General features: G+C 43.0%; 1 protein-coding gene across 3 annotated transcripts in view; it reads left to right on the forward strand.

Moving 5' to 3' along the window:
* The window catches only part of FRMPD1 (FERM and PDZ domain containing 1), a 129,240-nt gene extending 120,254 nt beyond the window's left edge, over nt 1-8,986 (forward strand). For all 3 annotated transcript variants that reach the window (XM_070742252.1, XM_070742253.1, XM_070742254.1), the window contains 4 exons: nt 1,552-1,734; nt 1,819-1,966; nt 3,516-4,307; nt 6,486-8,986. In XM_070742252.1, the coding sequence (XP_070598353.1) occupies nt 1,552-1,734; nt 1,819-1,966; nt 3,516-4,307; nt 6,486-8,779 (3,417 nt within the window). In that variant the 3' untranslated portion in view covers nt 8,780-8,986. The remainder of the gene's footprint in view (nt 1-1,551; nt 1,735-1,818; nt 1,967-3,515; nt 4,308-6,485) is intronic.
* The last annotated feature ends 7,026 nt before the right edge of the window (nt 8,987-16,012 follow it).

Here is a 16,012-nt window from a genome sequence, read left to right on the forward strand (position 1 = left end):
AGGAAGGCCTCCTTCCATCCATTTGTTCCCAGAATCAACCTTGACACTCTCCTTCCAATTAACTGGTTGGCCAATCACTTTAAAAGCTGTGAGTATTTTTCAGAGGCATGAATTGTGAGGGACCCACAGCTTGATCACATCTGTTAAGATGAGCTATGATAATCCAAAAATGTTCTGCCAGAACCAATTACTGTATGTGGAAATAGTAATTTCCTGAGTTGATAATAATATAGACAAAAACAGACCTGCTGCCATCATCCAGTGCTGGAGTTAATAAATGAAATAACAGAGTAATTTCCTGCTTTCTTCTCTACAGCATAGCACAAATGATTGCCAGTAAGTTTCATAAAACATTGCATTTGTGTTAAAGTGAGCTGCTCAATTCCCATTGTAATGCTTTTGTAAACTTTTGGCTGCATTCATAAAACATAAGCTGTTGTTTAACTACATATTTCTGAATTAATGACGATTAATTTCACACATTCTAAACATTTCTAAACCAGTCTTTAGACAGCACAAGTGTAAGCCACTATTTGAGAGAGGGGGTGGGGAGAGATTTCTCTTTAGAAAAAACATTGCTGGGTCTCTATCATATCTTCTCACCGGAAGCAATGTGAGAAAAGGTTAACTGTTAGCTAATATAGAACGTTATTCAAACAACTTCTGAACAGACAGCAATATCTACTCGAGAGCAGAGTGTATTTAAACATAATATGATATGATATGAAAGTTCAAATTGTGTTACTTCATCTCAGTGAATGACTGCAAACTTTTTTACTACCACTGTAGTAAATAAGCCACAGGTTTATTTTGTGGGTGTGGCTTGCTGGCCATGTGACCAGGTGGGAGTGGCTTGATGATCATATGACGGGGTGGCTTAAAGGTCATGTGACTGGCTTAAAGGTGGCCAACTTGTATGTGTTGTCTGGTTTTTAATATGATAGGATTTTAGTTATTTCTTTTAATATTAGATTTGTGTCACTATAATATTGTTTTTATCATTGTTGTGAGTCTTCGGAGAGGGGCAGCATACAAATCTAATAAATAAAATAAATAATAAAATAAAATAAATGAACTTGACGTCACTCACATCAAGGGTTTGGGTGAGGGTGCCTGGCCTCTCCTCATCTCAAAGAGATACAATTTCCTTACCTTTTTACTATTACTTAACATCCAAAATATACTATTTAATTCTATGTATATATGGCATATGTGTGCATACATATTACACACAGGTACACATACATATTACACACAAGTACACAAAAATATACATTATCTACTATATTAACACACACACATTCAACCTCATTTACCGCAATAGGAAAAACATACCCAGAGCCCAGAAGGGAAAAAAAGAAAAAAAAATCATTTTTTCCCTACCGGTTCTGCATACCTGACCGTACCCTTTGGAACCCATCACGGCTTCACCTGTGTGGGTTTCTTTACATGTCCTAATTATACTGTATAGATATTGTTAGCCACTGAATACATAGGCATGAGTTTGTTCTTTTCTAAGTTTGGTCATAAACTGCTTTTCCCTTCGTGAAGCTACAGGATAGAGAGACGTGCATTGCCTTGCTGGTGGGAGCCAAATATGGAATCAGTCAAGTGGTTAATAGCAAACTCAACATCGTAACCTTGCTGGCGGAATTTGCTAACATCAGCAGACTGGAGCTCACTAAAGAATCCGACAAAGTAAGCATGGTGAAGATCTACCTCCAAGATATAAAGGTAACTATATTTCATATCTATTTTGATATAATTACTCTGTCCAGGAGCATTTCAGCTCGTCATGCTTCCCGTCTTCTATACAAGGTGCTTACTGTGCTGCTGGAGTCCAACAGTGCCAAAGACCTGGCTTGCCTCATCAGTGGTTACTACAGAATGCTTGTAGATTCAAGCAGCTCCATGTTCATCTGGGAGGAGAGAAAACCTCAAATGCACCGGATCTCTGCTGAGGAAGGTAAAAAGCAAGTTTTTCATAAATAAGTAAAGGAGTGAGAGGGATTGTTCCAAGCTCAATAGTACACCTGCTGCTAGAAATACGTCCATATATTTAGCAACTAATGTCTTAGTTCAGAGGTAGGCCAAGTTGGCTCTTCTGTGACTTGTGGACTTCAACTCCCAGAATTCCTAAGTCAATAATGCTAGCTTGGGAATTCTGGGAGTTGAAGTCCACATGTCATAGAAGAGCCAACTTTGCCTACCCCTGTCTTAGTGTGTTATGTATTCTTCTCTATACAGCTTTACTGCCCCCTTCATTTGTATGGGCAAAAGCAAAAGGATTCTTAGGAGAACCATTGGAAATGGTCATAGAGATAGACAGAAAGGATCTGGGAGATGTTTCTGTCACATTTGAATGCGAATTCATCTAATTTCAGGTGCATGCACCAACACCAGAGTTACCATTCAGGGCACAGTTCTCATAATTTTGCATGCAATCAAAATTATCAGGCTTCCTATAGTTGAAACTGAGCTAACTTTCCCCCATCCAGATCCCCACAGACCCCATATATTGAGACAGACATTCAAAAACGTCACTTAAGACATCCTTTGATCCTTTGATAACAGACATGTTATCCTTTGGACACTGCCGAGAATAGGATAGGATAGAAGGACAGGGACGGTGTTCTGTCGAGCTCTCTGGTAGAATCCTCCCGAAAATGCACAGATACAATTTCAGACACACACATGTTTAAAAATTCAAAACAACGTTCTTTATACCGAAAATTCAAATAAACTAAGCGCTCTTTTTGTATAGCAAAGAGCACTCATCTCCAAACAAACTGGTAATTTGTACAAGTCCCTTATCATTTCTATGATACTTAGCTTGCAGCTGTGAGGCAATTCACAGTCCTTCTTCTTTCACAAAGTGAAACACACTTTGCTCTGGTTTAGTTTCAAAGCGGGGAAAAATCAGCACACAAAAAGTCAAAGTCAGTAAAGCAGTCATGAAACACAACAATCAGATAATCCTCCACAATAGCCAAACCCACAGGCTGCTATTTATAGCAGCCTGACTAATTACCACAGCCCCACCCAACCACAGGTGGTTTCATTTTCTTTGATAATAATCTCTCAGTTGTTGTTGCCTATGCATCGCTCTCCGCATGCATGGCTGTATCATTAACTCCTGTTCCGAATCCAAGGAGGAGCTAGATAATTGATCTCCTTCTGAGCTGTCTGCCACACTCTCCTCCTCCCTGTCACTCATGTCTTCTTGGTCAGAGGAGCCTTCATCATCAGATTCCACCGGGAGCAAAACAGGCCTGCAGCATGTGGATGTCTCCCCCACATCCACAGTCCTTGGGGCAGGAGCTGGGCCAGAGCTAACCACAACAGACGGTAGGCACAATAGTGTACAGATAAATAGTGTACAGAGGAATACTTTTTCATATTTATCTGTACAGTCATTTTAAGGATCTTTTCAGGGAGGTTTTATTTCAGCTGTGTTCTAAGTTTGCTTGGAAAGAAGGTGCAACTCCAAGGAAATTGTCTGTATGTGTTTTCAGGATATGAATCTAGAACCTGCAGTGACTCTGAAGACTCTTCTGAGCCAGATTCCTCCTTGGACCGTTTCTCAGACACACATTCTCCTAAGTACAGCACTATAAGTCCCCCAATTGAGGAGGAAAGAGAGCAGGAAGACCTGGAGCAAGAAAGGAAGACCTTGGAGGACAAACAAATGAGCTTTTCCAACGGGTACAGCATAAGCGATAGCCTTTCAGAAGCCTCTGATTCAGCCAACACGGAAAGCAGGGGGCCGAAGTCCAGCGGCTCAAGCGACTCCCTGGATGCCTTGGAGGAAGATGATTTAGAAGCGTGCTCAGCAAGCCATCCGGAGATTTTTCAGTTTTGTAACTCTGCTCTTCAGAAATTGGCCCATAATGACAAGATGGTCATTTTTAGTGCGGATGGAGATGAGGAAAGCGGAACGTCACAAGAAAATTTTTTTGCTTTCTTCCTGCCGCCCCTATTATCCAGTCCGGGTCTTCCACAGTCGGAAGAGGAATCCAGGAGAGAAAATGGTGGGAGTGTTCTAGAGTCCAAGTTGGCCCAAAGCAACGTCATGGAGTACTACAGCCTCTGTGCCAATCTCTCTCCAGCCAGCAGTGGAGGGAAGAATACCCAGAGTGACAGTCCTGAAAGCTGTTCTTTGCAGGAGCCTGGAGACTATGAGAAAATCATTGAGGGCCAGGCGCTTGCCTTTGTCTTGAGATCTCCCCCTGGCTTTAAAAAGACTAATTCAGATGATAACATTTGTGATGGAAGCAAAAGGATGACCCCAACAGAGCCACAAGCAGGTAAGTTAAAAGATAATCCCTGGAGTCTCTTTGTTGTGGTACGAACCTCCCAAGGTCTTTTAAACTACTCAAGACTCACTTATACCGCCAGGCATGGGGGAGTTGAGACACCTTTCCCCCAGGCTCTTTTATATTTTGTTTTATGTTTGGTATGAATGTGTTGTTTGGTTTTTTAAATAATGATAGGGTTTTATATGTTTTTTAAAAATATTAGATTTGTTCTACTATAATATTGTTTTTATTATTGTTGTGAGCCGCCCCGAGTCTTCGGAGAGCGGCGGCATACAAATCTAATAAATAATAATAATAATAATAATTATTATTATTATTATTATTATTATTATTATTATTATTATTATTATTATTATTTAGTTATTGGATTTGTATGCCGCCCCTCTCCGCAGACTCGGGGCTGCTAACAACAATGGTAAAACAACATGTAACAATCCAATTTAATAAAACAACTAAAAACCCTCATTATAAAAAACCAAACATACACACAAACATAGCATGCATAACTTGTAATGGCCTAGGGGAAGGAATATCTTAATTCCTTCCTGGCGACAAAGGTGGGTCTTGAGTAATTATTATTATTATTATTATTATTATTATTATTATTATTATTATATAGGATTGTTATTTTGACTGCTACCCTTAGCGATCCTTGCACATTTCACACAGTTACTCATGGGGTCTCACATTGTCACACCTGGTCAGGGGAAGGAGTGATGGCTATGGTATCAATATGAGGCCCTTCGAATAATTAAAGCTGATTGATTCACTTACTGATATCTAGCAGTTATTATTGCATATTCAAATATATTATTCCTTATAGCTGCCCAGTATTTTAGATGTTTTTTAAATATTAGATTTGTTACATTGTTATATTGTTACTATTGCTCTTGTGAGCCGCCCCGAGTCTGCGGAGAGGGGCGGCATACAAATCTAATTAATAATAATAATAATAATAATAATAATAATAATAACAACAACAACAACATCGACAACAACAAATAATAATAATAACTATAATTATAATTATTATTATTATTATTATTATTATTATTATTATTATTATTATTATATTTTGCTTCCAAGGGTGCCTAAGGCTAGACTTAATGGCTATTCTACAAAACCTATTGCAAAGAAAATTCCAGTTCAGTGTTTTCTATTATTACATTTTTTCTGATGGTTTTTTTTTTCCTTTTAGTTGCCAAAAGAATCAATATATGGAAATAGATTGTTGCGGTACTTACTATTTGTGTTCATGTAATTATAAGTGGTGGAACGATTATGTGAGAAAGTTTTAATGTACGGTAGTTTTTTTAAAAACTAGAAATTTACTACTACTAACTACTACCCTGTGACAGCAGGGTTTCTCTAGTCTCTCTCAACTTTTCATCCCTTTGTGCCATAAAAAGATACAAAAGTGGATGGAAGAGGATGATGGGTAAGTATATCTCCAAATCTGTTTGTAGTGGTGATGCTTTTGAGTTGCTTACAATAGATTATTTCTCAGTGTTAGTCAGGGTGAGGGAGGCAGGGCACTACATTACACCTGGCATTTCCCTAGTTTCTTTATTAGCTTGCAAAAAGAAAGGAATCGAATACAGTGTTCCCTCGATTTTCGCGGGGGATGCGTTCCAAGACCGCCCGCGAAAGTCGAATTTCCGCGAAGTACAGATGCAGAAGTAAATACACCATTTTTGGCTATGGACAGTATCAAAAGCCATCCCTTAACACTTTAAACCCCTAAATTACCATTTCCCATTCCCTTAACAACCATTTACTCACCATTATTACTGGTACTCACCATTGAATAAAATACTTAGTGATCCTGATATTTATAAACATAATTATTTATTAACAATTATTATTATTTTTTTGTTATTTATTTGCAAAAATTATTAGTTTGGCGATGACCTATGACATAATCGGGCGGGGAAAACCGTGGTATAGGAAAAAAATCGCGAAGTATTTTTTAATTAATATTTTTTGAAAAACCATGGTATAAGCTATTCGCGAAGTTCGAACCCGCGAAAATCGAGGGAACACTGTACACCTTTAGACGATTCACACACAGCAGCAGCAGCAACACAAATCTTTTCACAAACGACTTCTGAAATAGGACAAAAAAGTAATTCTCCATATTTATGCCCTCTTTTTTAAATTTTTTAGGTTCTGAAATTCTGCCTTTACATCCTTCCCAAGAGTTGCCATCTTGTGGCAGTTTGGATGAAAACATCCTGTCAAGGCAAAGCAGAAGGATGAAACCCAAGCCAGGAAAAGACCCAATGGGTGCCAACAATTTGAGGAAAAGAAGGTCCTTCCTCGAGACAAATTATACTTCCCAAGTTAGTTTCCCCAGAGCTTCATCCCTGGAAACCAATGTTCGTTGCAGTAAAGACACAACCATTTCAGGAATTGGAAACCCCGCAGCGGAGACTTTATTGAAGGAACCCCAGCAAATTCCCAATCTTCTCGAAGCCACACAGAAAACCCAGGTGGTCCAAAATTCAACCTCTTCACCTGATTCAACAGAAACAGGGCGGAATTCATCAGTACCGAATTCAGTCTTGCGCTTGGCCTCTGCACAGGCAAGAGGAGGAAGTTTAGACTCAAGCGTTGGTTCTTTAGATTCTTTTTATATGCCCCTCCATCAGAGTCCCCATTTAAATACACCAGAAATTAATTTTCACCGGGAAGATCTTGATCCCTCTTGCAAAGAAAAAACAGAAAAGCTTACAGAAATGGCTAGACAAGTTCAGGGACATTGTGAAGTAAAAGCAGAGAGTGCCGTAAAGCAAGAACTTCACAAAAAAGCGAGTACAATCAAACCTCCAACAGGAATCAGCTATGTATTGATTGAGGAAATAATACACACTACTACCAAACCTTCAGGATCTCCGAACAGCATCCAAGACAAACCTTCATCTTTCGCCCCAGTCTTGGACCTGGATTCTCTCCCTGCAGAGAAAACTAAGAAACAGGAACAGGTTTTGTCAGATCCCTGCAAGAGAGTCAAAAGTGACTCCATCTTGTGTGACTCCAGCCACGCCCTTGGAGACTTGAAGTTTGAAGAAGGTACCAGCCAGTTGTCAAATAAGGATGCTACACAGAAATCGGGAGATGAAAAACGTCTGGGGACTTCAAATGTAACTCAACTATTTTTCAACTGCAGCGATACATCAGGCCGAATTTGCTGGCCAAATTTCAGTTCAGCAGCAGGAAATGCAAAAATCTGTCAGCAAGCAGATGACGAGCGCCAAAGAATTACTAGCCGAAATGGCCTGGGCGTTAATAATTTATCTTTGAAAGATGGCGTTATAAATCAAGTCCCAGCCCACTTATCAGCCATGAGTATGTCTCGTAATCTGTGCCAGTCTACAGACGTGGCTGGTGACTTTAAAACAGAGGGGGGAAACCTCACAGGAAATGGTCTCGTTGCAGATTATAAAAATAAGAGATCTAGTTCACTAATGGTTTCCTCAGAGAACATAAAACAGAGCAAAACTGACAATTCAGCGGGACAGGGTTACCCTTCATTTGACATTTTGTCTAAGGCTGCCAGACCCAGTGAGAAAAACTGTACGTCAGCTCTATCCTTTCTGTCTTCTGACAATGCAACTGGAGGTGCAGTGGCATTCAGTGACACAGGTCCGCCATGTTTGGTGAATTCTGAGGAAACATTTACACCTGGACATAAACGCGAGAGATGCAGCTGCCAGTTGTCTTATGCCAGCTGTTTCCATGGGACAGAAAATGAATCAGAATTAGACAGCGCCAAACCCTTCGCAAGTAGCATTTCTGAAGGACCCTTAACGACCCCACCTTCAACAGGAAACCCACTGCCTTCATATTTTAATCCCGCCAGGCACCACCAAGAACATACTTATATGAACGGGACCCCTAGAGATTCTCAGAATCACAGATACCTCCCAGAATTGCCGATCCAAGAACTGAGCTGCATGAAAGAAAAATGGTCTGTCTCGCCATTTGACTTCTGCCACTTGTTAGGGGATGTAGTAGAGCTGAAGGAAATTTTGAAGCGTTCTTCAGGAAGCCAAAGAAAACATCCAGAGGATCAATGCGCTGCCCTTTTTTCAGAAAACAAGAACGCCTTGCAGGTGGAATCAAAGAGACTGTTAGCTAATTGCCAGAAGATTATCAAAGCACAAGGCCCTTCTCCAGAGACACCTATGATAATTCAAAACACCTTCCAGAACCTTCTCCAGTTGACAGAAGCATGCCTACAGTTCACAAACTGTGGTTTTTGCAGTAGTGGGCACACAAGCCTTAAAACCAACCTGAGGGATGTTTTATGTAGCTATCAACAGTTTTTGGAGGCAAGCAGACAAACTCATGACGATTACTCCAACCGAAGCTTAAAACGGTGTGTGTGTCAATATACGGCCCTCACCACTTCTCTTTTCTGCCTTATACAACAGTTCAAAGCTTCATCGTGCACATGAGGTGGATTTGCTAAGTTGTCTCTTCTCGCTTCTCGTTTCTTTGCACTAACAGCGTAACTACTGTTAAATTCATTATAAAGAGAATTAGCTATTTTGAAAACTTGCGTATTTTTGTGACCTTCTGAGTTGGCCTGATAAATGTATAACCCTGGGAAATTCTAATAAAAGCAGGGGATGTGTAAAAGAATGGCTTGAAGGAAAACTGAAGCAATTGTTTGGTTTCATTTGTCAATGGATATTAATAGTTGAAGTTTGAATGAAGTCAAGGAAATAAGTCATTTCTCATTTTTAAAAAAATCAGAAATAGTATGTTAATTCACATCCAGTTTTACTACACACACCCTCCCCCCATTCTCCTTAAGTGAAAAAGACACGAGATCAATCTTTTCTGAAGGTTTTTTCAATGTTAACTGCTACTTAAGAATAGCTGTGGGTCAAATTGGAGAGATCTGCTGAACATATTATCTTACAGTGTTAGCGGGTGTCAAGTTGTGGAAATGTTGACCAAGGTTAAAGAAACCGTACCATGGGTATCTGTCTTTTGTCTGGGACTCCTCTTTCTGGTATTTTAAATAAACGCAGTGGTGTGTTAGTTGGGGGAAAGATCAAAAGCAACATGAGAAAATATTATTTTACTGAAAGAGTAGTAGATCCTTGGAACAAACTTCCAGCAGACGTGGTAGATAAATCCACAGTAACTGAATTTAAACATGCCTGGGATAAACATATATCCATCCTAAGATAAAATACAGAAAATAGTATAAGGGCAGACTAGATGGACCACGAGGTTTTTTCCTGCCGTCAGACTTCTATGTTTCTATGTGTGTACTTGATAAGATGTTGGACTAACACCAAAGAAGACCCAGATTCTTATTTACCTAAGCCATGGAGGGTCACATGGCAACTTTGGGCCACTCACTTTTTCAGCCCAAAACTGCCTGACACGCCAAGGGTCACAGGCGGTGAAGCATCACAGGTGGTTTAAAGGGCTGCATGAATAACCTTAGGAAATAGGAAGGATTGATGCCTACATAATGGCTCTGCCTCCTGTTTCCCAGGACTGTTTTCACAGCCTATTACAGGTAGTAGCAGCGTCTTTTGTAACTCACTGAAAATGGAAAACATGCATAAAACAGAGGAGGCCTTATTTAACAGATGGCTTTAATACGGAATGCATGCCAGACAGGCAGGTACAGGCTTAGAGAAACACACAATGCACACAGTGTTATATAGCAAGCCCTGGCTGAGGCAGGAACCAATCAAATACACAGTAGCTTTCCCGCTTACAAAGTAACTATGGAAAGCGCCCTATCAGAACCTTGGATAGGGACGCCAATCGCACGGCTCTAACCGGCCGGCTGTTTCTAAGCAAACACAGCACTCCTAACCCCTTGATTGACACATACATAGTCCTTTAAATATGCCGGTTTGTAGCGCACTCTCTCGGAGCGCCGAGGCATGACCGCCTGCTCGGAAATCCTCTCCGAATTTGATTCTTGCACTCCCTCTTCTGAATCCAGAACTTCCTCACCCCTTAATGACTTTGAGGAGGCGTTTTCCCCTGACAGTCTTTCGGGCAGCTGAAACTGACTGTGAGCCGATCCCGACTGCTCACCATCTCCTTCCCTTTGGAGATCGCTCGCCCTGTCAATCCGGATCTGGTCTAAATGCCTCTTCCAAACCCTTCCATCCCCAAGTTCGATTTCAAAAGATCGAGGCCCCAGCTCTCTGCTTACTGTTCCCCTTTCCCAATTCCGTCCTCCTGAGTATGACCTGACAAAAACAGTGTTTCCAATTTTTACCTGCCGGGTCGGGGTTACTGGCCACTGCACTGATTGTGAGTACCATGGGTGCAGTCTATCAAGAATGATGCGGAGCTTGCGACCCATCAAAAGTTCGGCTGGGGTTTTACCCGTGGCCACACAGGGGGTGGAATGTTGCGCTAGCATCAAATCTGCTAGCCTTTCCTGCCAAGAACCTTGTGGCATCCTCTTAAGGGCGTCTTTTACAGACCTAACTGCCCGTTCCGCCTGGCCATTACTGGCCGGATGCCAAGGCGAGCTTAACGCATGTCTGATGCCAGCAGATGCTAAGAATGACTCAAACTGCACCGCAGTGAACTGGGGACCGTTGTCAGAAACGAGAAGGTCGGGGAACCCATGCGTGGCAAATAAAGTCAGTAGGGCGTCTATGATCGCCTGAGCGCAGGTAGATCTGAGCTGGACAACCTCCACCCATTTCGAATGGGCATCCACGATTATTAGGAAGGTCTGTCCCATAAAGGGACCGGCTAAGTCAATGTGTATACGAGCCCAAGGTCCAGCTGGCGGCTCCCATACCAGCGGCTCGGCTCGAGGAGGGAAAGGGCGACTTTCCTGGCACGCTGCACATCCAGCTACTCTTAGCTCTACCGCCTTGTCCAACCCAGGCCACCAAACATAGTCCCGAGCTAAGCTCTTCATGCGCACTATGCCAGGGTGACCCCTATGCAATAAGGCCAGCACCTGGCTGCGCAAGGTTTCTGGAATTACCACCCTGCTTCCTCGCAGCACCACCCCCTTTTCTACAGAGAACTCTGATTGACACCTGAAAAATGGGACAAAAACATCTGCGGGGGCTGCAACTGGCCATCCTCTTAACACCCATTGCCTTACTTGGGACAGAATGGCATCTCGACCAGTTACACCCGCTACTTCGGTTGCAGAAATAGGAATAGTGCTCTCAGATAGAGCAAACACGGAGCACGCCGGAGCAGGGTCGACGAGAACATCTGGCAGCGGGCATCTGCTCAGGGCATCAGCGTGTGCTATGTGGCGTCCTGGCTTATAGGATAACGTATAATTGTAGTTCGCTAGGAAAACGATCCAACGTGACATCCTGGGTGAAAGGACTACCGGACTTTGACGGCTGCCTGATAAAAGCCCCAGCAATGGTTGGTGGTCTGTGACTAATTTGAAATGCCTCCCATATAAGTAATCGTGGAACCGCTTGACCCCCGCAATTAGTGCCAGCGCCTCCTTGTCGATATGTCCATAATTTCTCTCTGCCGAAGCCAATGTGCAAGAGAAAAATGCCAGAGGGGCTTCGGCTCCACTTGGCAGCCTGTGACTGAGGACAGCGCCCACCCCGTGTTGTGAAGCGTCACAAGTCAAAATTAAAGGTAAACCAGGTGAGTATTGGGTCAGCACATTGTTGGACAAGAGTATTGCCTTGACCCCGTTGAATGCCAATTCCTCCCTTCATCCCCAGTGCCAGTTTGAGTGCTTGTCCAAAAGCCGGTGTAAAGGCTCGGCCACCGATGCCTTATGCGGAATAAAAACCGCGTAAAAATTTAAAAGTCCCAAAAAAGCTTGCAGCTCAGCCTTGGAACGTGGCCTGGGGGCATCCCTAATCGCCCGTGTCTTTTCAGGGGTGGGGTGAATTCCCTCCCCATCTACAATAAAGCCCAGGAATTCCACCCTCGGGACACCAAAAACACACTTTTTTTCTTTTAGTTTAAGCCCCGCGTCCCTGAACTTGGACAAAACCTTTCTTACTCGTGCCATCAACTCGTCTGTGGAACTCCCCGACACCAGGACGTCATCAAAATATGGCACAGTTCCTTCGAGCCCATATAGCAACCTTTCCATCAGGCCCTGGAATAGTCCTGGGGCAATGGAGACCCCAAATTGTAAGCGGTGACACTTGAATACCCCCCGATGGGTGATGATTGACTGCGCTTCTGCAGCTAGGGGGGTCAACGGGAAGCTGCTGATAAGCCTGAGACAGGTCAAGCTTCGCGAACACCCGACCCTTTCCCAAGGTGTGCAGCGGCTGTTGCACCACTGGCAACGGATATGAGTGGTGTGCCAACGCTTTGTTAATGGAACATTTATAGTCCCCACACAGCCTAATTCCCCCATCCCCCTTGAAAGCAATGACCACCGGGGTTTCCCATTTTGCCTGATCCACCGGTTCTAGCACCCCCTGGGCAATCAGTCTGTCCAGTTCCTCATCCACTTTCGGCCGGAGGGGAATGGGCACCCAGCGGGCTTTTAAACGAACCGCCGGTTCTTGCGGGTTCAAACCAAATGAAATCGGGGTTCCCGTATAACAGCCCAACTGACCATCAAATACTGTTGGAAACTCCCGCGCCAGGACCTCAAACCTTCCCATATCACTGACAGTATTTACCCCAGTCACTGAGAGTCCCAAAGCCTTGAACCAGTCCAATCCTAAAAGATTAGAGAAAGGCCCATTAATTACAATAAGAGGCAAATTGCCCACAAAAGTTTTGAAACGGACTGGGAAACGGCCCTCCCCAAAAATAGGAATTGGTGTCCCTTGATAGTCTTTCAGTTGCACAGCGCATGGAGACAGGCGACCTCTGCTGATAGCTGGAAAACAGCGCTTCAATGTCGCCCACGAAATTAAGGAATGGGCAGATCCAGTGTCCACTTGCCTAGGGCACCTCGAAGCGCCCAACTGGACCTCCAACGAGATCTTTTCCGCTGAACTAGACATCTCCTTCACAAAAGTGGTAGCCAAACGTGGCCGACTATAAATAGCGTTGCAATCCTCACGCCGGTTTGAAGGGAATTTCTTCTGCCATCGGGGAATGAAACCCTGGGGTTCCCGTTGCTCACGGGCCGTGGCTGTAGAAACTCTGCGGGAACGGCAGACTCTGGAAAGGTGCCCTTTGGCACCACAATGCCAACACACGGCATCACGGGAAGGGCAGGAGGACCTCAGATGATTGCCCCCACAGCCCTGACAAGGTGACTGGGGTGGCCTGGGACGGGTAACAGGAGCGTCTCGGTTCCTATTCACTGCCAATTTGCACACCTCCTCCTCCTCTGCTTCATGACTGCCATCCTCTTCAGGAAGAACGGTGGCCCTATCAGTGGAAACTGTAGTCTTTCGGGTGATATTAACGGTGCTGTCCATGGCTGCCAGCGACTGCGTTGACAGCTCAAACGCACGAGCCTCCGCTAGCGCCGCTTGAAATGTCAAATCCCTAATGGCCAGGAGACGCCGCTTAAGCTGACCGTCTCTCACCCCAATTACAAGCCTGTCTAGGAGGTAGTCATTCAGGTCAGCAAACTCGCAATACAGTGCCGCACGGCGCAGGGCGGCCACATAGTCATTTATAGACTCCCCCTCGGCTTGGTTCCGCTGGTAAAATTTATAGCGCCTCGCACAACGAGATGGAGCCGGGGCATAATGATCCTGCAAGGTTTTTAAAAAATCTTCCCAAGATACATCGTGGATTGAAGTAGGGGCAAACAATGCTCGGGCAGTTTCAAACATCTCGGGGCCACAAAACCCCAGGAAATAAGACCTTTTCCTGTCTCCGGAAATTTCCGTGTACCCGTTGGAGATTAAGAAGCAATCGAAACGGGCAACATAGGACTCCCATGTCTCCCCTTGGGGATTGAAAGGGGCGAAAGTAAGCTGCACTGACATTTTCACTTACGTACAGAGTCCAAGCATAGAATTCTTCAAGAAATGGCGAGAATCCTCGTCGCCAGTAAAACAGAGGAGGCCTTATTTAACAGATGGCTTTAATACGGCATGCATGCCAGACAGGCAGGTACAGGCTTAGAGAAACATACAATGCACACAGTGTTATATAGCAAGCCCTGGCTGAGGCAGGAACCAATCAAATACACAGTAGCTTTCCCGCTTACAAAGTAACTATGGAAAGCGCCCTATCAGAACCTTGGATAGGGACGCCAATCGCACGGCTCTAACCGGCCGGCTGTTTCTAAGCAAACACAGCAATGCATCTCTTTATTATACCTAATTAATAAAGACCTAGTTAATTAGCAGGAAGTAAGCTCTACCAAAGTGGCCTTGCTTCTGAGTACCTATGCAGGAATTTGTCTTTGGTGAATATGCTCTCAATGTACATAGAAGAAAATATACATTTGTTAAGAATCACTTAGTGATTGTCATAGGGGTCAAATATGCAATGAGGAAACAATCAATATTAATAAAAAATCTTAAGGATACAAGCAACAAGTTGCAGTCATATAGTCATAAGTGGGAGAAAATAGGTAATAGGAATGATGAGAAAAAACTAGTAGTAATAATAGTGCAGACATAGTAAATAATTTGACAGTGTTGAGGGAATTATTTAGCAGAATGGTGACATTTGGGGGAAAAACTGTTCTTGTGTCTAGTTGTCTTGGTGTGCAGTGCTCTGTAGCAACATTTTGAGGGTAGGAGTTGAAATAGTTTCAGGATGCAAGAGGTTAGTAAATATTTTCATAGCCCTCTTTTAGACTCATGCAGTATACAGGTCCTCAATGGAAGGCAGATTGGCAGCAATTGTTCTTTCTGCAGTTCTGATTATCCTCTGAAGTCTGTGCCGGTCCTGTTGGGTTGCAGAACTATTCTATTTTATTATAATAATAATAATAATAATAATAATAATAACAGAGTTGGAAGGGACCTTGGAGGTCTTCTAGTCCAACCCCCTGCTTAGGCAGGAAACCCTACACTACTTCAGACAGATGGTTATCCAACATCTGGTTAAAAACTTCCAGTGTTGGAGCATTCACAACTTCTGGAGGCAAGTTGTTCCATTGATCCATCGTTCTGACTGTCAGGAAATTTCTCCTTAGTTCCAAGTTACTTCTCTCTTAGTTTAGTTTTCACCCATTGCTTCTTGTTCTACCCTCAGGTGCTTTGGAGAATAGGTTGACTCCTTCTTCTTTGTGGCAACTCCTGAGATACTGGAACACTGCTATCATGTCTCCCCTGATCTTTCTTTTCATTAAACAAGACATACCCAGTTCCTGCAACCGTTCTTCATATGTTTTAGCCTCCAGTCCCCTGATCATCTTTGTTGCTCTTCTCTGCACTTTTTCTAGGGTCTCAATATTGTTTTTGCATCGTAGCGACCAAAACTAAATGCAGTATTCCAAGGCCTTACCAAGGCCTTATTAAGTGGTATAAAATTCTATTCTATTCTATTCTATTCTATTCTACCTATCCTTAATTTTAGAACCCTCCTAATAAGGCAATTACTCGACTCAGCTATGTTTGGAAGGGTAAATAATGGTGGCAAGGAGATTTAATCTGAAATCAGAGCAAATAAAACATTTACATTAAAAATAAATATACATAACCTCAGCTCCTTTGCCTATGAGTGCAGGAAAAACTACCCATTCATTATGAAAGACTCATTGTTTTCAGCAAAAATTCCCAGCACAAATGTCATGTTTTTTAAAAAGTGTATATCAGTAA

The sequence above is a fragment of the Erythrolamprus reginae genome, chromosome 2 (genome assembly GCF_031021105.1).
Source record: "Erythrolamprus reginae isolate rEryReg1 chromosome 2, rEryReg1.hap1, whole genome shotgun sequence".
NCBI lineage: Eukaryota > Metazoa > Chordata > Lepidosauria > Squamata > Dipsadidae > Erythrolamprus > Erythrolamprus reginae.